At 40.2% G+C, this 16,713-nt stretch overlaps 1 protein-coding gene across 1 annotated transcript in view; it reads right to left on the reverse strand.

The window, feature by feature from the left end:
• The window catches only part of LOC127620822 (protein dispatched homolog 3-like), a 90,928-nt gene that overhangs the window by 46,678 nt on the left and 27,537 nt on the right, over positions 1–16,713 (reverse strand). The window contains exons 2-8 of the mRNA XM_052094077.1: positions 11,481–12,483; positions 10,883–11,102; positions 9,767–9,903; positions 2,442–2,576; positions 2,156–2,316; positions 568–707; positions 300–388 (exon numbers count right to left, since the gene is read on the reverse strand). Of these exons, the coding sequence (XP_051950037.1) occupies positions 300–388; positions 568–707; positions 2,156–2,316; positions 2,442–2,576; positions 9,767–9,903; positions 10,883–11,102; positions 11,481–12,471 (1,873 nt within the window). The 5' untranslated portion in view covers positions 12,472–12,483. The remainder of the gene's footprint in view (positions 1–299; positions 389–567; positions 708–2,155; positions 2,317–2,441; positions 2,577–9,766; positions 9,904–10,882; positions 11,103–11,480; positions 12,484–16,713) is intronic.

Below are 16,713 nucleotides of genomic sequence, written 5' to 3' on the forward strand. Positions count from 1 at the left end.
TTTTTATTTGCTGCACTATGTTCTGTCCATACATGACTGCTTGGATGGGCAGAGAAATTGCCCAGAACAGATCCATACCCCCTAACACCAACAGATGCTTCACATGTCTATAAATGAATAAAGTATTCAAGTATTCATTTGACAGAAGTGGTCCTGATTGAACTTCTTTCTTTCCCTCCCCTCTTAAAAAAATCACGTCTCATAATTCGTTTTCTAATTTTCCAGGACAGTCTTTTCTCATTAAATATCTGTGTGATTGCTCAGGCCTCCGTGATGGACCAGGGAATTGTCTGTCTTACCTGGTTCCATTTCTACAGTTAGTAGAGCAACATCATCCTCATCTGAGAGAGGACTGGGGCTGGTAGACAGTTTAGTTAGGCTGTTCCACCTGTAACAGATATATTTTAATAACCTCAATATTAATGAATGAACAATAAAACAATTATGATGTTATGTAGCTGTGAGATCAAACACAAGACGTTCAAGGAAAATAAAATGCACATTTATCAAAAGAAGACACTGTAAATCATTTTGAAATAGGCCAGAAAACCTATAGTAACAGTTTACCATTTGGGACAGGCATTGTGACGGGCAGCTCCACATTGGGTCCAGATGCAGAGAGCAGCAGGCATTTGAAAGGACACCCAAAGCCAGCAGCAGCTCACAATGAGGGACATGAACAGACCAAAATCATGAACCGCCGGGATCTAACGACACATGCAAAACAGCATCAGGCGTCAGGTGTTGTCAGAAATGTTACACTTCTTTTAATGATTTAAAATTAATTAGCCATTGTGATTCTCATTACGCCAACACCGAATAAAACATGACGGTTAGGCTTAGGGATGGGATTAAGTTTTTAGGGGTAGAATTAATAAAATATGCATTCCTCTTGACTGTTTTTCATTCTTTACTGCAAAAACTACTCGCTTTTGGTGCCCCTCTGTGGGCATTTCATTCCAGAAACTGGAGCTCATACGTGTTCAAAAACACTATTTGCATCGTCCACTGGGGGCAGTGCTTAGAATTTCAGTTTAGCTCAAGAAAAGTTCACCTACTGTTTCCGAATTCACTGTGAGATCAGTCTGGAAGTTTTTAAAGAGGGTAATTTTATTGAAATCAAGGCCTATATATATATATATATATATATATATATATATATATAGGTGTGGAGATGGGGTCATGGCAAAGCGACGTCTATGGAGATCGAGGCCGGGAGAGGAAGAGGAGTAAGGATTGACACCTGTGGGAAATTATCTCTAACACCTGTTTTGCGTTGCAGTGAGCTTGAGAGGGGAAAAAATGGCAGTCCAGACTGCTGGAGGGGAGAGAGAGAGACACGTACGCAGCTGTGATCATGTGTGTGATCATTTGTGCTATGAAGAACAAACTGTGTGTGTTTATGCTGAAAAGTGTCATTAATAACTAATTACATGGACTGTTCACCTGGCCCCTGCTTCCTCCTTCAAAACTGAGGAGATCTTTCACAATAGGAAACATCAAAAATATTTAATAATTTATTACGCAATCACACTTCTTTCAATGTTTTAAAATGAATTAGTCATTGTGATTCTCATTACGCCAACACTGACTAAAACATGAGCTGGTGATAGAAACATAAAACCCCCATGGTTCCAAAAGCTACATGGAATAACTTAGGACTTCTCTGTAGAGATAAAGAATCATTGACTGTATGCTTTATATGTTATTGCAGCTTATTTCATCATTTGTGTTTATTTATGATTGATGTTAGATCCTGAGCTTCAAAGTGATGAACAACAAACAGGAGGTCACGTATGAACATCCAAGTTCACTCAGACACTTGGCAAATTTTGTCATACCCTCTCAAATCCAGGTGACTTTTTAAGTGTTAGAGATCTGCATTATTTTATATATTACATATACTATATATTATATATAGAACTTTAAGGTACAGAAGCAAAAAAAAATGTATAACTAAAATAGCTAAATATCAAAGAGAGGGTGTTAAATGTATTATTTGAACTAAGTTATTTTTTTAGGTCCAAGAAACTTCAGTGAAAAACAATAATCCAACAAGAGTTTTGAATATGGCCACTTTAGAAAAACTAAAACACAGGTCAAAATTTTTAAAACTGATTTTCAGGACATGTTTATTCTGCTTCATTGACTGCACCTGTGAGAAGGTGTTTGCAGCATATGCTGCTGCCGTTGTGAAGGACGTCAAGAACGTGGCTCTGCCTGCTGTCTTTACTGTGTAAATCATACGCTGCATTGAACAAGTCAGGTGACCTGCCTGTCTGAAGGTACTTATGAACACAAAAACATCATCCACTCCTAGAGAGAGAGAGAGAGTAAGAGAAAGAAAGAAGCTCTAAATTAAGATGGTAACACCAAAGTACATATAAATGTTATATGTTGAAAGCTGACAAGGTCATAGTTTGATTATTTATTATGATCACCAATGCCAATGATGACGAAGGCTGCTACCCCATTGAGAATACCAAGGTATTTCACTCCAAACACCACATGGTACAAGAAGAGTGCCACGAGACAGCTCAGACCAATGCTGGCCAAGCCAAAGAATGTTAGAAACACTGCAGAGACACAAAATGGGGATGGAGCATAACGTTAGGTAAAGAATTAACACTGGTGACTTGAGGGAATGTTGGTTAAGCTACTCTGAAATGGTAGTTTGCCAAGCTACTAGCTACTCATAATTTAGTTAAACTAGAGTTAAGCTACACTTTTTATAAGGTAGTTAGCTAAACTACAAGCATGTAAAGAAAGGTAGCTAAACAGATTGAAGATGTAACATGATCAGATGGAAAGTTGGCCTGTTGCTTCCGAATGTTCCAGTACCCTGGGATCGGCCCCATCATGCTGAGTTACTGACAAGCGCCATTGCCCATCAGACATTTTTGCATCAGTTCAAATGTGTTGACTTTCTCCTATGGTGCAACTGAAAGTGTGTAGCGTCAGACAGCAATGTGGAAGATATGGGTTCTTGTTCCACATTGAAACCAGGGAGTATTAGACCTTATTCAAAGCATTGCCATCTTTGATTTTTGACAGTATTGACAAAGAGGCTGAGAGGGATAGACACACACTATCTTCAGTGGGTTTTACAGTTGTTTAAAGTGTTTTTGGATCATTCCGCTGACAAAACATAAAAAATATATATTTCCAAGGACTTTCAGCAGACAATACATTTGTGAGTTGTGGAAAATTAAATGTGATCTACTGCAGGATATTTTCGATAGCTTTTATACAGTGCACGTTATTGAAGAGACAGTAAGTCTATCTCCACAGCCTTATTTTCATTCCCATCAAAAATCAAAGCTGGCACTACTGTGAATAAGGTCTATTACCTGATACCACACACATAAATCAACCAGATGTCCAGTTGATGTGTGTGTGACATCATTTGCAAAATGTCTATAAGAAGTATTAAAAAAAAATGATGTCTCGGATGTCAACAAGACATTCAGCAGATGTCTTTGAGAAGTTTATGATTTAGAATGTTGGTAAATCTGATCTTTTTAAGATAATAAGCAGATGAAAATTAGACTGTGATGCTTTCCAGAGATGTCATGTGCTATCTGGGTTGCATTTTCAAAATGAGCGACAACTGTGTTTCGGAGGTTCCATTTTCCTGCTAACATTACATTTGTACTCCACAAGGTTAAGCTTAGGGATGGGGTTAAGGTTTTAGGGGTAGAATTAATCAGCCCCTCTGTGGGCATTTCATCCAGAAACTGGAGCTCATACATGTTCAAAAACACTATGTGCGTCGGCAACTGGGGGCAGTGCTTATAATTTCAGTTTAGCTCAAGAAAAGTCCACCTACTGTTTCCGAATTCACTGTGAGATCAGTCTGGAAGCTTTTAAAGAGGGTAATTTTATTGAAATATAGGCCTATATATAGGTGTGGAGATGGGGGCATGGCCAAGCGACGTCTGTGGAGATCGAGGCCGGGAGAGGAAGAGGATTAAGGATTGACACCTGTGGGAAATTATCTCTAACAGCTGTTTTGCTTTGCAGTGAGAGCTTTAGAGGGACAAAAGGGCAGTCCAGACTGCTGGAGGGGAGAGAGAGAGAGAGCCATGTACACAACAGTGATCGTGTGTGCAATCATTTGTGCTATGAAGAATAAACAGTGTGTGTGTGTATGCTGAAAAGTGTCATTAATAAAGAATTACATGGACTGTTCACCTGGCCCCTGCTTCCTCCTTCAAAACTGAGGAGGAGATCTTTCACAATAGGAAATATAGAAAATATTTAATCATTTATTAAGCAATCAAAACCATTTTTATCTGGCACAAAAACACAAGGGTCTTAAATTAGAATGCACAAAAAGTTTTTGGCATGTTTTCTAGTAAATAAAACTTTAAAAAAACTTTTTAAATCAAGATAAATTTACCTGAGAAGAAAACTAACAATATTTGTGTCATGATTCACTGTTGTCTGCCCTGTGTTTTCCCCTTGTCATCTGTCCCGGACTACACTTCCCATAATTCCCTGCCCTCATCACTGCCAACAGCACTTCATTGTTCTCACCTGTGTGTCATTTAATCGTTTTCCTTTGTATATTTAAACCCTATTGTTTTATCATTCATTGTCAGTTGTTGTATGTATGTTCCCTGAATGTGTTCCTGCCCGTGCCCTTCGTGGATGTTTTCTCTTGTTTATATTTTGGTTCCCATCGTGGATGTTATAGTTGTTCCCTGTGTTTTGTTATACCACGAATTACCTGGTTTATCTTATGTTTTCATTAAAAGCTGCACTAAGATCCCACTCCTCGTCTGTCTCATAACAATTTGTAATGTTTGGTAATGGAGTAAGAAAAAAAACTTCAAGGGAAACCCCCATTGGCAATTAGTTCCTTTATTTTTAAGGATTAAAAGGGCTGCCCCTTAATAGTCAACCAAACATTAGCCGATTTTTATGGTTTAGTATTTCTCTATAATGTAGAACAGTCTTAGCAATGTTACTTATAACTTACTTTATCAGCCCTGGACCTCAAACCATTTTCTCCCAAAAATATATATATTTAAGTATTTACATTTACATTTATGCATTTGGCCGATGCTTTTATCCAAAGCGACTTACAGAGCCCCTTATTACAGGGACAATCCCCCTGGAGCAACCTGGAGTTAAGTGCCTTGCTCAAGGACACAATGGTGGTGGTTGTGGGGATAGAACCAGCGCCCTTCTGATTATCAGTTTACCAGTTATGTGGTTTAGATCACTACACCACCACCATTGTGTCCTTATTTCATAAATGTAAATATTTTTATTATAGATATTCCTTTATAATAACTTGTATTAACAGACATTCCCCTTCTATCACTCAATTGACGTTGTGTCGATTGTAGTAACACAAGTGGTCTCTTCTGAGAGCCTCGTGTACCTCTGAACCAATGTCAAGTTGGCAGACAGAATTTGCATGCCCCGCCCCCGGACATATGGGTATAAAGGGGAGCAGGCGAGCGACTGTCAGACAGATTTTTTCTTCGGAGCCAAACGGTTGTGTGATCAGCAAGCTGTGTGTCACGACTGCTTCACCGACCTCTGCAAGAGAGCTTTTTGTTGGATCTGACGGCAGACTCCTAAAAGAGTCTGCCGTCAGGTGTATGTCACTGCTATCACAACGCAGTATACGGCAAGTCCCTTGGTAAGCACGACTTGATTATCAGGTTCCTTAGATGTGCCCGGTGGTTGAAGCCTGTTCCCCTCCTGGGATCTTTCAGTGGTCCTCTCAGGCCTTCAGAGACCCCCATTCGAGCCGCTTGATTGACTGCCCTCCTGATCGCGCTCGCTTCAATCAAGTGGGATTAGGACCTGCAAATGTTCTCTGTCAGCGACACTAGCCTGGAGTTCGGTCTGGCAGATGCTCACGTCATCCTAACACTGCGACAGGGCTATGTGCCAAGGTTCTTACAACCCCCTTCAGGGACAAGGTCATGAACCTGCAAGCGCTGCCCCGGGAGGAGGCCGACCCAGCCTCTTCGTTGCTGTGGTATGTGCTTTTCTACATGGACCTAACAAAGGGCTTTAGACCAGCTCTTTGTCTGCTTTGGTGGATGGGGGAAAGGGAACGCGGTCTCCAAACAGAGGTTATCTCATTGGGTTGTTGATGCTATTTCCCTTGCCTATCACACCCAGGCTGTGCCCCACCCCCCTCCTGTGGGTTCGAGCACACTTTACGAGAAGTGTGGTATCCTCGTGGGCACCTCCTTAGAAGACATCTGCAGAGCGGCAGGCTGGGCAACACCCAATACCTTTGCTAGGTTCTACAACCTCAGGGTTGAGTCGGTCTCGTCCCATGTTTTGTCAGGTCCGAGCCGGTAGAACTCGGTAATACGGAACAGCCCACCGGGTATTCTGCTTGAACCTTGCGCCTTCCACCAAGGTGATCCAGTGCGCATTCTCTCCCAGATTAGCCAGTAAGCTCTCGCTTCCTGGATGCTCTTCCTCCCTAGCCCTCTGGCTGCAGATTCAGCAGAGGAATTTGCCACCATACCCACCACGAGTCGAGTGCTCCGTGTTGGGCTTGGGCTCCACAGGCAGCCCGCTTCAGGCAACTCCCTGTGACGTATTTTTTGCGGTACGGTCCCCCTGCTGGCAGGACCCGCATCTCCCTTGGGCAGTCCCCGCTGTCCCCCGGTCCCCGTGTCTGTAGCAACTCCTCCCTTGTCAGGCAGGATCTGCCACCGCACCATGTCCACTTGTGGCTTGACAACCCTGTGTGTATTGTCCACAAGTTACTTCCCCCCAGTCTGGGCAGTTTGTTGTCACAGCAGGGCCTTTTCCCCCTGAAAGAATAGGAACGGGAAAGGATGCCTTCCCAAATGCGTCTATTGCGTTAAGATAGCCCCAGCCGCTTTTTAACTCTATGACGAGAAACATAGAGAGAGAAAAGGTCGCGGCTGGCCAGCTGGCTCCCTTGCAAGACACGTTTTAGTGGGGGCATTGGGGAGGGTTACGTGCAGCTGATCCAGCTGCTTCTAGCACACAGTAGCCTGCTTGCACCTTGCTTGGCGGTCACGTAACGTGGGAAATGCATGGCATTTTGAAGTGGGACCCCTTGTGTCACTACAATCGACACAACGTTGAGTGAGTGACAGAAGGGGAACGTCATGGTTACTGTTGTAACCTCCGTTCCCCGATGGAAGGAACGAGACGTTGTGTTCCCCTTGCCACGTCACTATCCCTACCACTGTAATGTGCAGTAACTGTTTTCTCGGCTCCCCAGTGAAAATCTGTCTGACAGTCAGGTCTCTGACTGGTCTCTGGACAGCCCTTTATACCCATATGTCCGGGGGCAGGGCATGCAAATTCTGTCTGCCAACTTGACATTGGCCTTTTCTCAAGTTCAGAGGTATGCAAGGCTTTCAGAAGAGACCCCTTGTGTCACCACAATCGAAACAAAGTTTTTTCCTTCCATCAGGGAATGGAGGTTACAACAGCAACCATGACATTATTACATTCTATAAAGCTTAAAAGATTATTAAATCTGCAGTGCTGCCTTTTTCCACCTTTGAAATCTGCTGCTCGAAAGAACCCGGAAGAGGTTTCCTGCGGTGTGACGTCAGAGTAATTTAATCTATAATTAGCAGTGTTACTCGCATCAGTGTTCCCAATCCTAGATTGCTTTGAGCCTAAAAACTAATTTAATTATAAAGTATATTTTAAATACATATTTAGAAGAGCCAGCTAGCACCAGCTATCCAATCTAGCAAATCTAATACAAACATCTACTGGCTTTCTGCCACCACTTCCTGTGCATGCATTGCAATGTTTGCAAACAATAGGATTGGTCTATAGGACTAAAGCGAGAAATAGAAAGACCATTTGAAATTATTGCTATAGGCATTTTGAAATATAAAGAGGGGGATAGGGAGATGGAGGGATGCCTGAAGAATCATCACCAGAGCAAGGGATGCAGCTGCTTAGGATATCATTGGAATAAAGTGTCCAAAGGGGGTAAAAGGGGTAAAGATTCCAAAAGAAGTAGGGGGATCTGGCGATCTCGCTATGCTATGGGGCTACGTGAAGATCGGGGAATGAATAAAAGGATTTACGCTTCTAATTCATGACAGATACCCTACCCACTCCGTTCCTGGACCTGCAAGAACAACAGCGTGCATACACATAAGGCTGGCTGTTCCTGGACCTGCAAGAACACCAGCGTGCATACACAAATAGCTGGATGTTCTGTCACATTCTCCAGCACTGGTGACTTTTTAACAAATAACAGACCTTTTTAATTTCACCAAGGCTTTTTGGCAACTGTGGACACCTTACAAAAGTATAAGCAATCAGAAAACTGCAATGCTATTTTCTTCTGACAATAAGCATTTCATGCTTTTATCCTTTTAAATAACTTAGTGTTGTAGCACACAAAATGCGCTAAATGTTTCATAACAAACAGTTACAAATTGGCACCGAAGGTGATTTGATCTATTGTTTTCAAGAGCTCTCCATTGCCTCTCTAAAAAGGCAGCACATTGCAAAAGTGAGCGTTGTGCAGTTGACGAGTAAATGAACCCTGAAAGTTCATGTAAGGTTATATGATAAACAGATAAAGCTCAATTTGTACAGATGTTATGTTGAGTGAAGATTTGTCATTTTTCAGGTTTTCAGAAAAATATAAATGTAAATGTAGTGTTCCATTTTCTGCTTTCCAGACACTTGTTGATGCAGTAGCAGTGAGAAAATAATGCTAATTTTAGGAATGCCTGGACAAAAATAGTATAATGACCTGAATATACCCAGGAAACCAGCAAATGGCCAAATCAATAAGAATTACTTGATGAATTGCAGGACAGCTAAAGCCACAGCTGGTACAGCTTGAAGCCTGCATCTACTGACAATCCAAAATAGATTAGCTTGTGCTTTTAATAGATTTGGTAGCTGAAGTACATGCTTACTGCTGTGTCTAATTAAGTCATACTGCACAGAATTGTGATCTCATGATGTCTCAGCAATATCTGGGCATGTTTAAGACATGAGTCAGATTGATTTCAAAAGCACTTACAGCTTATCAGTTGAAACAAGGCACATTGAGTATTTTGTAGATGAAAAAAAAAAGTCTCAAGTACAATAATTTGATATTGAGATTTACTTCACAAATGTATTAGTATATTTACACTCAGGGGATGGAGGAATTCACAGAGTATAAAATCGCCCATAATGAAGAAAATAAGCACATAAGATAATACTGAAAATGTGACCAAATATTTTGTGCTGTATGCAATTTGCACTTCACCATAATCAATCTTTCTTTTCTAGATCTCAAAAAGAATGACAATTACTTAATACAAATCCTCATGCTGCAGAGCTATTTAAGTGCATTTAGTACCTGGTTAAACTGGATTGTGGGTGGTTAGTGAATAAGATGCATTTTTCTGTGCTGAAATACCATGTGCACAGGTATAGCGCAACTGTTTAGTGAGTTTGGCCATGGATGTGTGTACATGTTTATAGAACAAGTAGTTCTGGCTCTAAAATCAAATTAGATGAGTTATGTTTGAAGCTGTCATAAAATACCTAATATATGCACCTGTGAACAAGTTATTAATTAGTGTTGGGGCTTGTAAAAATCCCTAAACCTAAGTATTCAAATTTATAAAAGTGATGCTTGCCTCATCAAACACCACTGGTTATTAATTGAACATTGGCGTCTCTACTTTGCATCATACAAAACCTCTTAACCACAATTAAATCACATGGTCTCTTGTGGCTTATTTCTTTCACCTAGAATGGTCATTGAGTATCTTACCGGAAAATGAGGTTAGAACGTACACAAGGACAGTGATGCAGCCGCCACTGAATAGAGCCAGCAACATGTCACTGTGGAAGGTTTTCCGTACCTCATCATCAAATAACTCTGTGCCCCCGTACAGCACCTTCACTTTACTGAGGAAACAAGAAACAGAATAAATGGATGAAAGAGATGGTTAGACAAAGAAGAGCACTGGATATATAGCAAAGGAAGAATGGATGAGGAGGAGAGAGGAATGAGACAAAAAATATAGATGGGCACACATTAGTGGATAGCAAAATTCTTAATTACACCTTTGGGCTTTTAAAGGACTTATTACAGCATCAGTGCTAAACTGACTGTCTATTCCTCATCTGGCCAATGGCTCATTTCTAGACCTCCTACCATTGTCATCCAAGTAATAATGATGTGTCATTTGAAGAGCATCATCCAAAGAGCCTTACAATGACAGTCTTGACAGCAGAATGTATATTAGTAACATTTTTGCAGATGTAATGAAACCTTTAATGCTTCATTATCCCTGATTCATGGCTAGGTTTGTTTGGTTCCGAACTCAGTAATCATACTTTGGGGGTTTTATTTGCAAACACTATTGCCAAAATCGAAATCTAACAATGACTGTTGTCATTGGCACTAATCAATACTTAAGAGACTTAATGTCCCAACGTGTAATTAGTCATTTAGTATGGTAGTAGTCGTTTGACAGACTATCCATTTGATAAAAAAGTGAATTCACTTATTACAGGGAAAAAACCTCTGGAGGAATCTGGGGTCAAGTAACTTGCCGGACCAGTTCATGCAGCCATCAAACCAGGATCTTCCCATTACCAGCCCTAAGCTTTAACCAGTACACCATACCCAACCCCCCAAAAAAAAAAAAATCGCCAAAAAAAGGGAATTGAATACCGCTCTTCTGTGTGACATGCAGAGATACTATCCGGTTCTCTCATAAGAGGGGTAGGGATCCAAAAACAATGTCTAATGGCCCACAAGCTGTTGTTGAGATGTGTTTGTTATTTCGGAACTGCACTTACATTTATGAACAGTGCATTAATGGCACATGGCATTAAGCCCAGACAAATATCCCCAGCAAGTCTCATTATCAACACCCACCTGGTAGATTGTAGAGACAGGATGTCAGCATACTGCACCACAAAGTCTCTGAACCGACGTCTCTGTTCTAGCGGCCTGTCTTGGAGAGAGTAGAAGGAGGGAAGAGGAGACCCAAAATGGATTTCACTGCGAAGAAGAGAGGACTGAAGCTTGTCTGGTGTGAGTGACTCATCCACGTACCAGTAAAACTGGGGGTGGGTGATTGCCAAGCTCAAGGCACCTGCAGAGAAAGAAAACTACCCTGAGGGAATTTGATCAAAAAGACATCAGTTTCAGTTTGGGCTAAACTCTGAAGGAGGCCTTTGAAGATTAAAAACCCACCATTTGTTTATACTCTTCAATGCATGTGTTAGCCAGTTTTAACCTTGCTGGAAAACCAGGGCATACCAGCTTTTGGAACATGGTTCCACCTGGTCCCAGGTTGTCTACTAGCTCAGCCAGGTCCAGCTGGTAGCAGGTAGTCCAGCTAATCAACCACCTAATCCAGTTTGGACCAGCTAATGTCCAGATTTGACCAACCAGTAACCATGCAAAAGCCAGCACCTTATTCTGGTTTTACCTGGATTTTCCAGCATGGAATCAATGTATATTGACTCACCATGTACATCAGCTAGATCAGGTCCCATGCCATCATAATAGATCTTCCCTGCATGCTCACTGGGGAAGAGATATGACAGAACAGAGCTCGGAGGAGCACAAAAGGAAGGTCCCAAGGGTAAGTCTCGTAGAGCCTCCAGTGGCTTCCAGCAGAACTGCTGAAAGTGTGGATGCTGCATTAGAAGTTTCTCCACATGGTGTATGGTGAGAATGCGTTCGGGGGTGAAGATATTGTTATCCTTGTCCCCCTGAGCCACAAACACTAGTTCTATCCTCCACAGTGCCTGGGTCTGGAGGTAGGAGTATCCTGCAAATCTTTGCTTCCTGATTAAAGGTGTGTTGGGTTTACTGCAATCCTCGGCTACATGGGAGTTGGCTCTTAAAGTTATTTTAGGACTTGTGTAGTTTGTCTTTTGCTCTTTCATTGTGCTATTTTTCTCATTACCAAACCATTTATTTTCATTTTGTACCCTTGTCTCAGTCTGTCTTGTTTCCAAGATCTCTGCAGGCTTTGAGACATTTGCCATTTCAGATACATCCTTTCCTTGTCTGTTTGCCATGAGCAACAGAAGGTCCCTCAGAGCAGTGGCCTCAAAGTCAAATCCCTCAGCATCACGCCTGTGCCTGTCCCAAGACCCCAACTGATTTTTCAGTGCAATGGTGAGAGCATCAAAGCGTTCAGCAGAGTAATGACTCCTAACCTCAAATGCGCTGTAGGAAAGGTCAATGTCTAGTGGTTCACAGCGAAGGAACATAAAAGCAGAGAGAGCAAACGGAACCAGAAATCCTGCCGCAAGAACCAGCCCACTCGCCCAGGGCTGCGTGTACACCCAACCCAAAGCCCACCACACCCCTCTACAGATTTGCTCTCCTCCTCTGGCTTCTTCCACCCCTCCATCATCTTCCTCCTCCTCGTCTCCCTCCTCTTGCTCTTCAAACTCGCTCACATTCCAGGTACCTTGAAGCAACAAGGGTTCGTCTTCAGAGTCCATGACAGCCACTGCCTAAGACAAAGACACAAAGTGCTTAAATTACTGCCTTACAGGCCTCAAGGTGCTCTGGTTTGATCCCAGACATGTGAATACTGCGATAAAGTGCAGTTGATTTATGAAGGAACCATAAGAGAGTGACAGGATATTCTCAGATGGCCACAACAAAGACAAGGACACAGCCGTTAGCTCTGTCTTTCTGTGTGTTATAGTGGAAAGTTTGGCCTCTGGGTAGTGAGTGGTGAAAGGAAATTAAAGAAACGGTGAACTGAGTCTCACAGGGTAGCAATCATGCTGGAAGATGGTTTGATCTCTGGTATTAGATGCTTAACCCAGAGGAAGTTTTTACGTGTGAGTAAAATATTTGTTTCCCACTGAACTATGAGCAGGTTTCATAGTAAAGGAGACTTATGTGTACGATGGATAAAGACTAGGTGAAAACAGTTTTTTTAGGTGAAAACTGCTAAAAATTTCTGGGTTATATTTCTACCCAAAAACTAAATAAAACAAAAAGAAACTCTATTTGGAATAATATTTTTTCTAATATTTTAAAGAAAACGAAGCCTATAAAACCATTTTTTTTTTATTGTGACAATTTTCATGACACCCATCCCCAATTACAAATCTATTCTAATTACTGAAAAAATATATAAATAACTAAATGCATAAATACATGAATAAACAGTTATTAATAAACAAATAAAATGCTACATTTATATAATGATAAATTCTATAAAGCGTACAGCATGACAGTATATGTTGTACTGAATTTAATTTATGATTTTAATATAAATAAATAAATCATTGTGTGATCATCTAGATAGGATGATGTTCATTACTGTATTACACTATTACAGAATATTATTTTTTTATTTTTATTAAATTCATGAGAATTTTCGGGGATTGTGCTTCATTGTCATTAAAGCTAGGGTGTGTAATCCAGAGAGGCTAGCAGTTAGCAAGCTAGTTTTGAAAACATAGAGTCCGCCCTCACTTCAGAGGTGTCTCCAAAGCCACGCCTCCTCTATCACACATGAACACACACACACACAGAGCAGAGTCTAAGCGCCAGACGATTTTTCATTGTAGAAGTTTCTAACAGGGTCTTTCTTTTCTTGTTTCCTTTTACAGGTGGTTCAAGAGGAACATAAGTTAGCTGCGGTTCGCCTTCCATTCTCGCGCTCGCTCTGCACAGCGTGAAGGAACCCAGGCTGATGACGTGATTGTCTGCACGAACAAGTTGCGTGGCGGGCGGTATGCAAATATAGATTGACAGACAGGAAGGACATCCTATCATTACATTCGAACCGATAATTTTGTATTATTATAGTCAGAGGGGTCTAAACGTTTGAGACCACTAGTTAAAAACCTTCTAATTTGCATTTGTATAATTTAAAATGATAAATAGTTTAATTATATCGGGACAAAAAAATTTAAATTAACTAAATAATTTGCAGAACATGACAGAAAATGCTGATTCAGGACTTTATTCAAATACAATTTTTATTTACAATTAAAATACATTCATTGTTTACTCACTCCTGTGTTGTTATAACCCTATATTCTTTCTTTCTTTTCTTAACACAAAACTCATGGTGCTCAAGCGGAGGAATCCACAATTATTAATGGATTAGATTAATCTATATCTAATATCTCCTATATACAAATTCTATACATGTTGCTACTCCTTTTCATAACTTGCATTGTTAATATCTTGCCATATAATTTTTATCTCGTCATAGTCTCGTCAATAGTTTGCTTTAATAAAATCGTTTAATTATCATCATGATGCACCTTTTTCGTCTCGTCTACTTTAGCGTTGATGAAATCAAAAAACCTTCATCAACGAACATTTTTGGCAGTGATTTCTTTGACGAGATTAACACTGGTACTATCGACCACTTGTTTTCTATTTTCGACATCGCATGGAAACTCCCTCCACTGTGAATTGGCACCAGTCCAAAAACTTAAAAAAAATAAGGCTGGGTATAGAAATGCATAAATTCTTCAACTACAAACTCTTCAGACATGTTTAGTTCTGTTCACTGTTTTGTGTGCAACTGTGTTGTGTTCTGTGGTGTGGTCAAGCGTCCGTCCGTAGAGAGAGAAAGCGGGAACCAGGGGAATAAAGCCCATACCGCTTTCTCTCTCTACGGACGGACATGGAACGTGCACAGGAGATCAAAGGTCACTGAACATTTTCACTAAATAATACATTAGATTTGGGTTTATTTCTCACCAACCTTATCGTATGCTTTCATAACAATCATGAGTCTCATGGAATATTTCATTAGACTTCTGAATTATATGTTGCATTTTTTTAAAGCTTGAAGAGGTGGTCACCACAAACTGCCATTTTATGACATCACTGAGTACAAACTCTCTTAAGAAAAAGAAAGTCATATAATGTGGGTTTATAACAACACAGGGGTGAGTAATCAAAGACTGAATTTTAAGTTTTGGGTGAATTTTCCCTGTAAGTATTTGATATGTCCAGAATTTTCTAAAAGAGCATTTTGTGTGCTTCAATGGATGCAAGAAAATATTAGCTTTTGTACAAATAAGTAAACATGGTCAATATCACAATTTTATTTGTAGAAATAGTGCAAAATCTGAAATATTTCATATTCATTTTACATCATCATTTTTCTTTGTTTTATTTATTTATTTATTTCAGGTTTAAAGATTTTCACTGTGGATTAATTTGGACAGACCAATGTGGACAGAGAGAGAGAGAGAGAGAGAGAGAGAGAGAGAACATCTTTTCCATTATATTCAGCCTGTTAAAAAAAAAAGGAAGAACACATATTTCGATTAAAATGAAAAGGAACTAATTTGTACAGATGAGGATACATATCTGTGTGCCATCTACATCCCCCCACATGAGTCACCCAATTATAATGAGGAGATATTCTCCACATTACAATCTGAGTTTATTCAGTTTCAGTCTCAGTCCTGATAATGGGGGATCTGAATGCAAGAACTGGGAAAGAACTGGATTATATTAGTTCAGTTGGAGATAAGTATATTATTAACAATACAAATGTAAATCAAAATAAGCGTTCCACTAAACCACGTCAGAATTATGACAACACAATAAACAGAAATGTAAAACAAGTTCTGCATCTCTGTAAAAGCCTGGGTCCCTACATAGTGAACGGCAGAACGAAGGGTGATTCTCTGGGCCGATTTACCTATACTGCTCGTCTCAAGGTAGTGCACAGTGGACTATGCCATCATAGATCTAGACCAAAACAAGATCAATTACTTCACTGTGATGCCACAGCTACCTTTCTCAGACCACTGTCACATTGTCATGAGTCTGAAAGTCAGCCAGTCTTCTACCCTCTTCAGATCAGAAGTCTAAACTGTATCCCCTCCCTACCAGACTCTTCTGAAGAAAAGATAGTCCAGCCCAGTATGAAGCTGAACGCCACAAAACTCACCACATTTGGAAAAGATGAGAAAAGCATCAATTTGGCAACAAAACAATTGGCTAACATTTATTTCACGGTGAAATTCCAGCAAATTTTATTCACGATTTGCCAGCAAATCGTGAATAAAATAAAGCTGAAAAGGTTTATTTGATAAAGAACGTCAAATGTCAAGAAAAGAACTACAATTGTATCAAATAAAAAACACAGAGACCTCGCAAATCAACTAACACAAATCCATCTATCAACAAATGCCTAAAAAAAGTTATTGCTAAAAAAGCAAAAGAGCCGAATATATGACAACAAAGCTCAACAAGATTGAAGAAGCTGTTTCTCAATTTTATTCTGGAAATTATGGAACAATTTAGTCCAAAAAAGAAGAACAAATTCCCATCTGTGTCTCAAAAACCTGGACAGAACATTTTGAAAACCTTTATACACAAAGTGAACTAAACCCCACCCAAAAAAAGACCTGCCAACATCAACTTGAATACAAAATATAGGGTCAATTAAATAATTTGGTACTCTGTGAAAGAATCAAATCCCTCAAAAATAAAAAATGTAGTGGATCAGTTGAAATTTGAAATGAGATGTTGAAACATGGCAGCCCCAAACAGACCGAGGCCATTCTCAAATTATTCAATTTGGTCTTAAAATCAAGACACTTTCCTGAGAATTGGACAGAAAGTCAAATCACCCCAATCTTCAAACAAGGTGACAAATTTAACCCGTACAACTATAGGGGCATTTCAGTGAGTAGCAACCTTCGCAAACTATTCTGTTGTATTATAAAATGACAGATTAACCCAAT

Source organism: Xyrauchen texanus, chromosome 27 (assembly GCF_025860055.1).
Source record: "Xyrauchen texanus isolate HMW12.3.18 chromosome 27, RBS_HiC_50CHRs, whole genome shotgun sequence".
NCBI classification, from domain to species: domain Eukaryota; kingdom Metazoa; phylum Chordata; class Actinopteri; order Cypriniformes; family Catostomidae; genus Xyrauchen; species Xyrauchen texanus.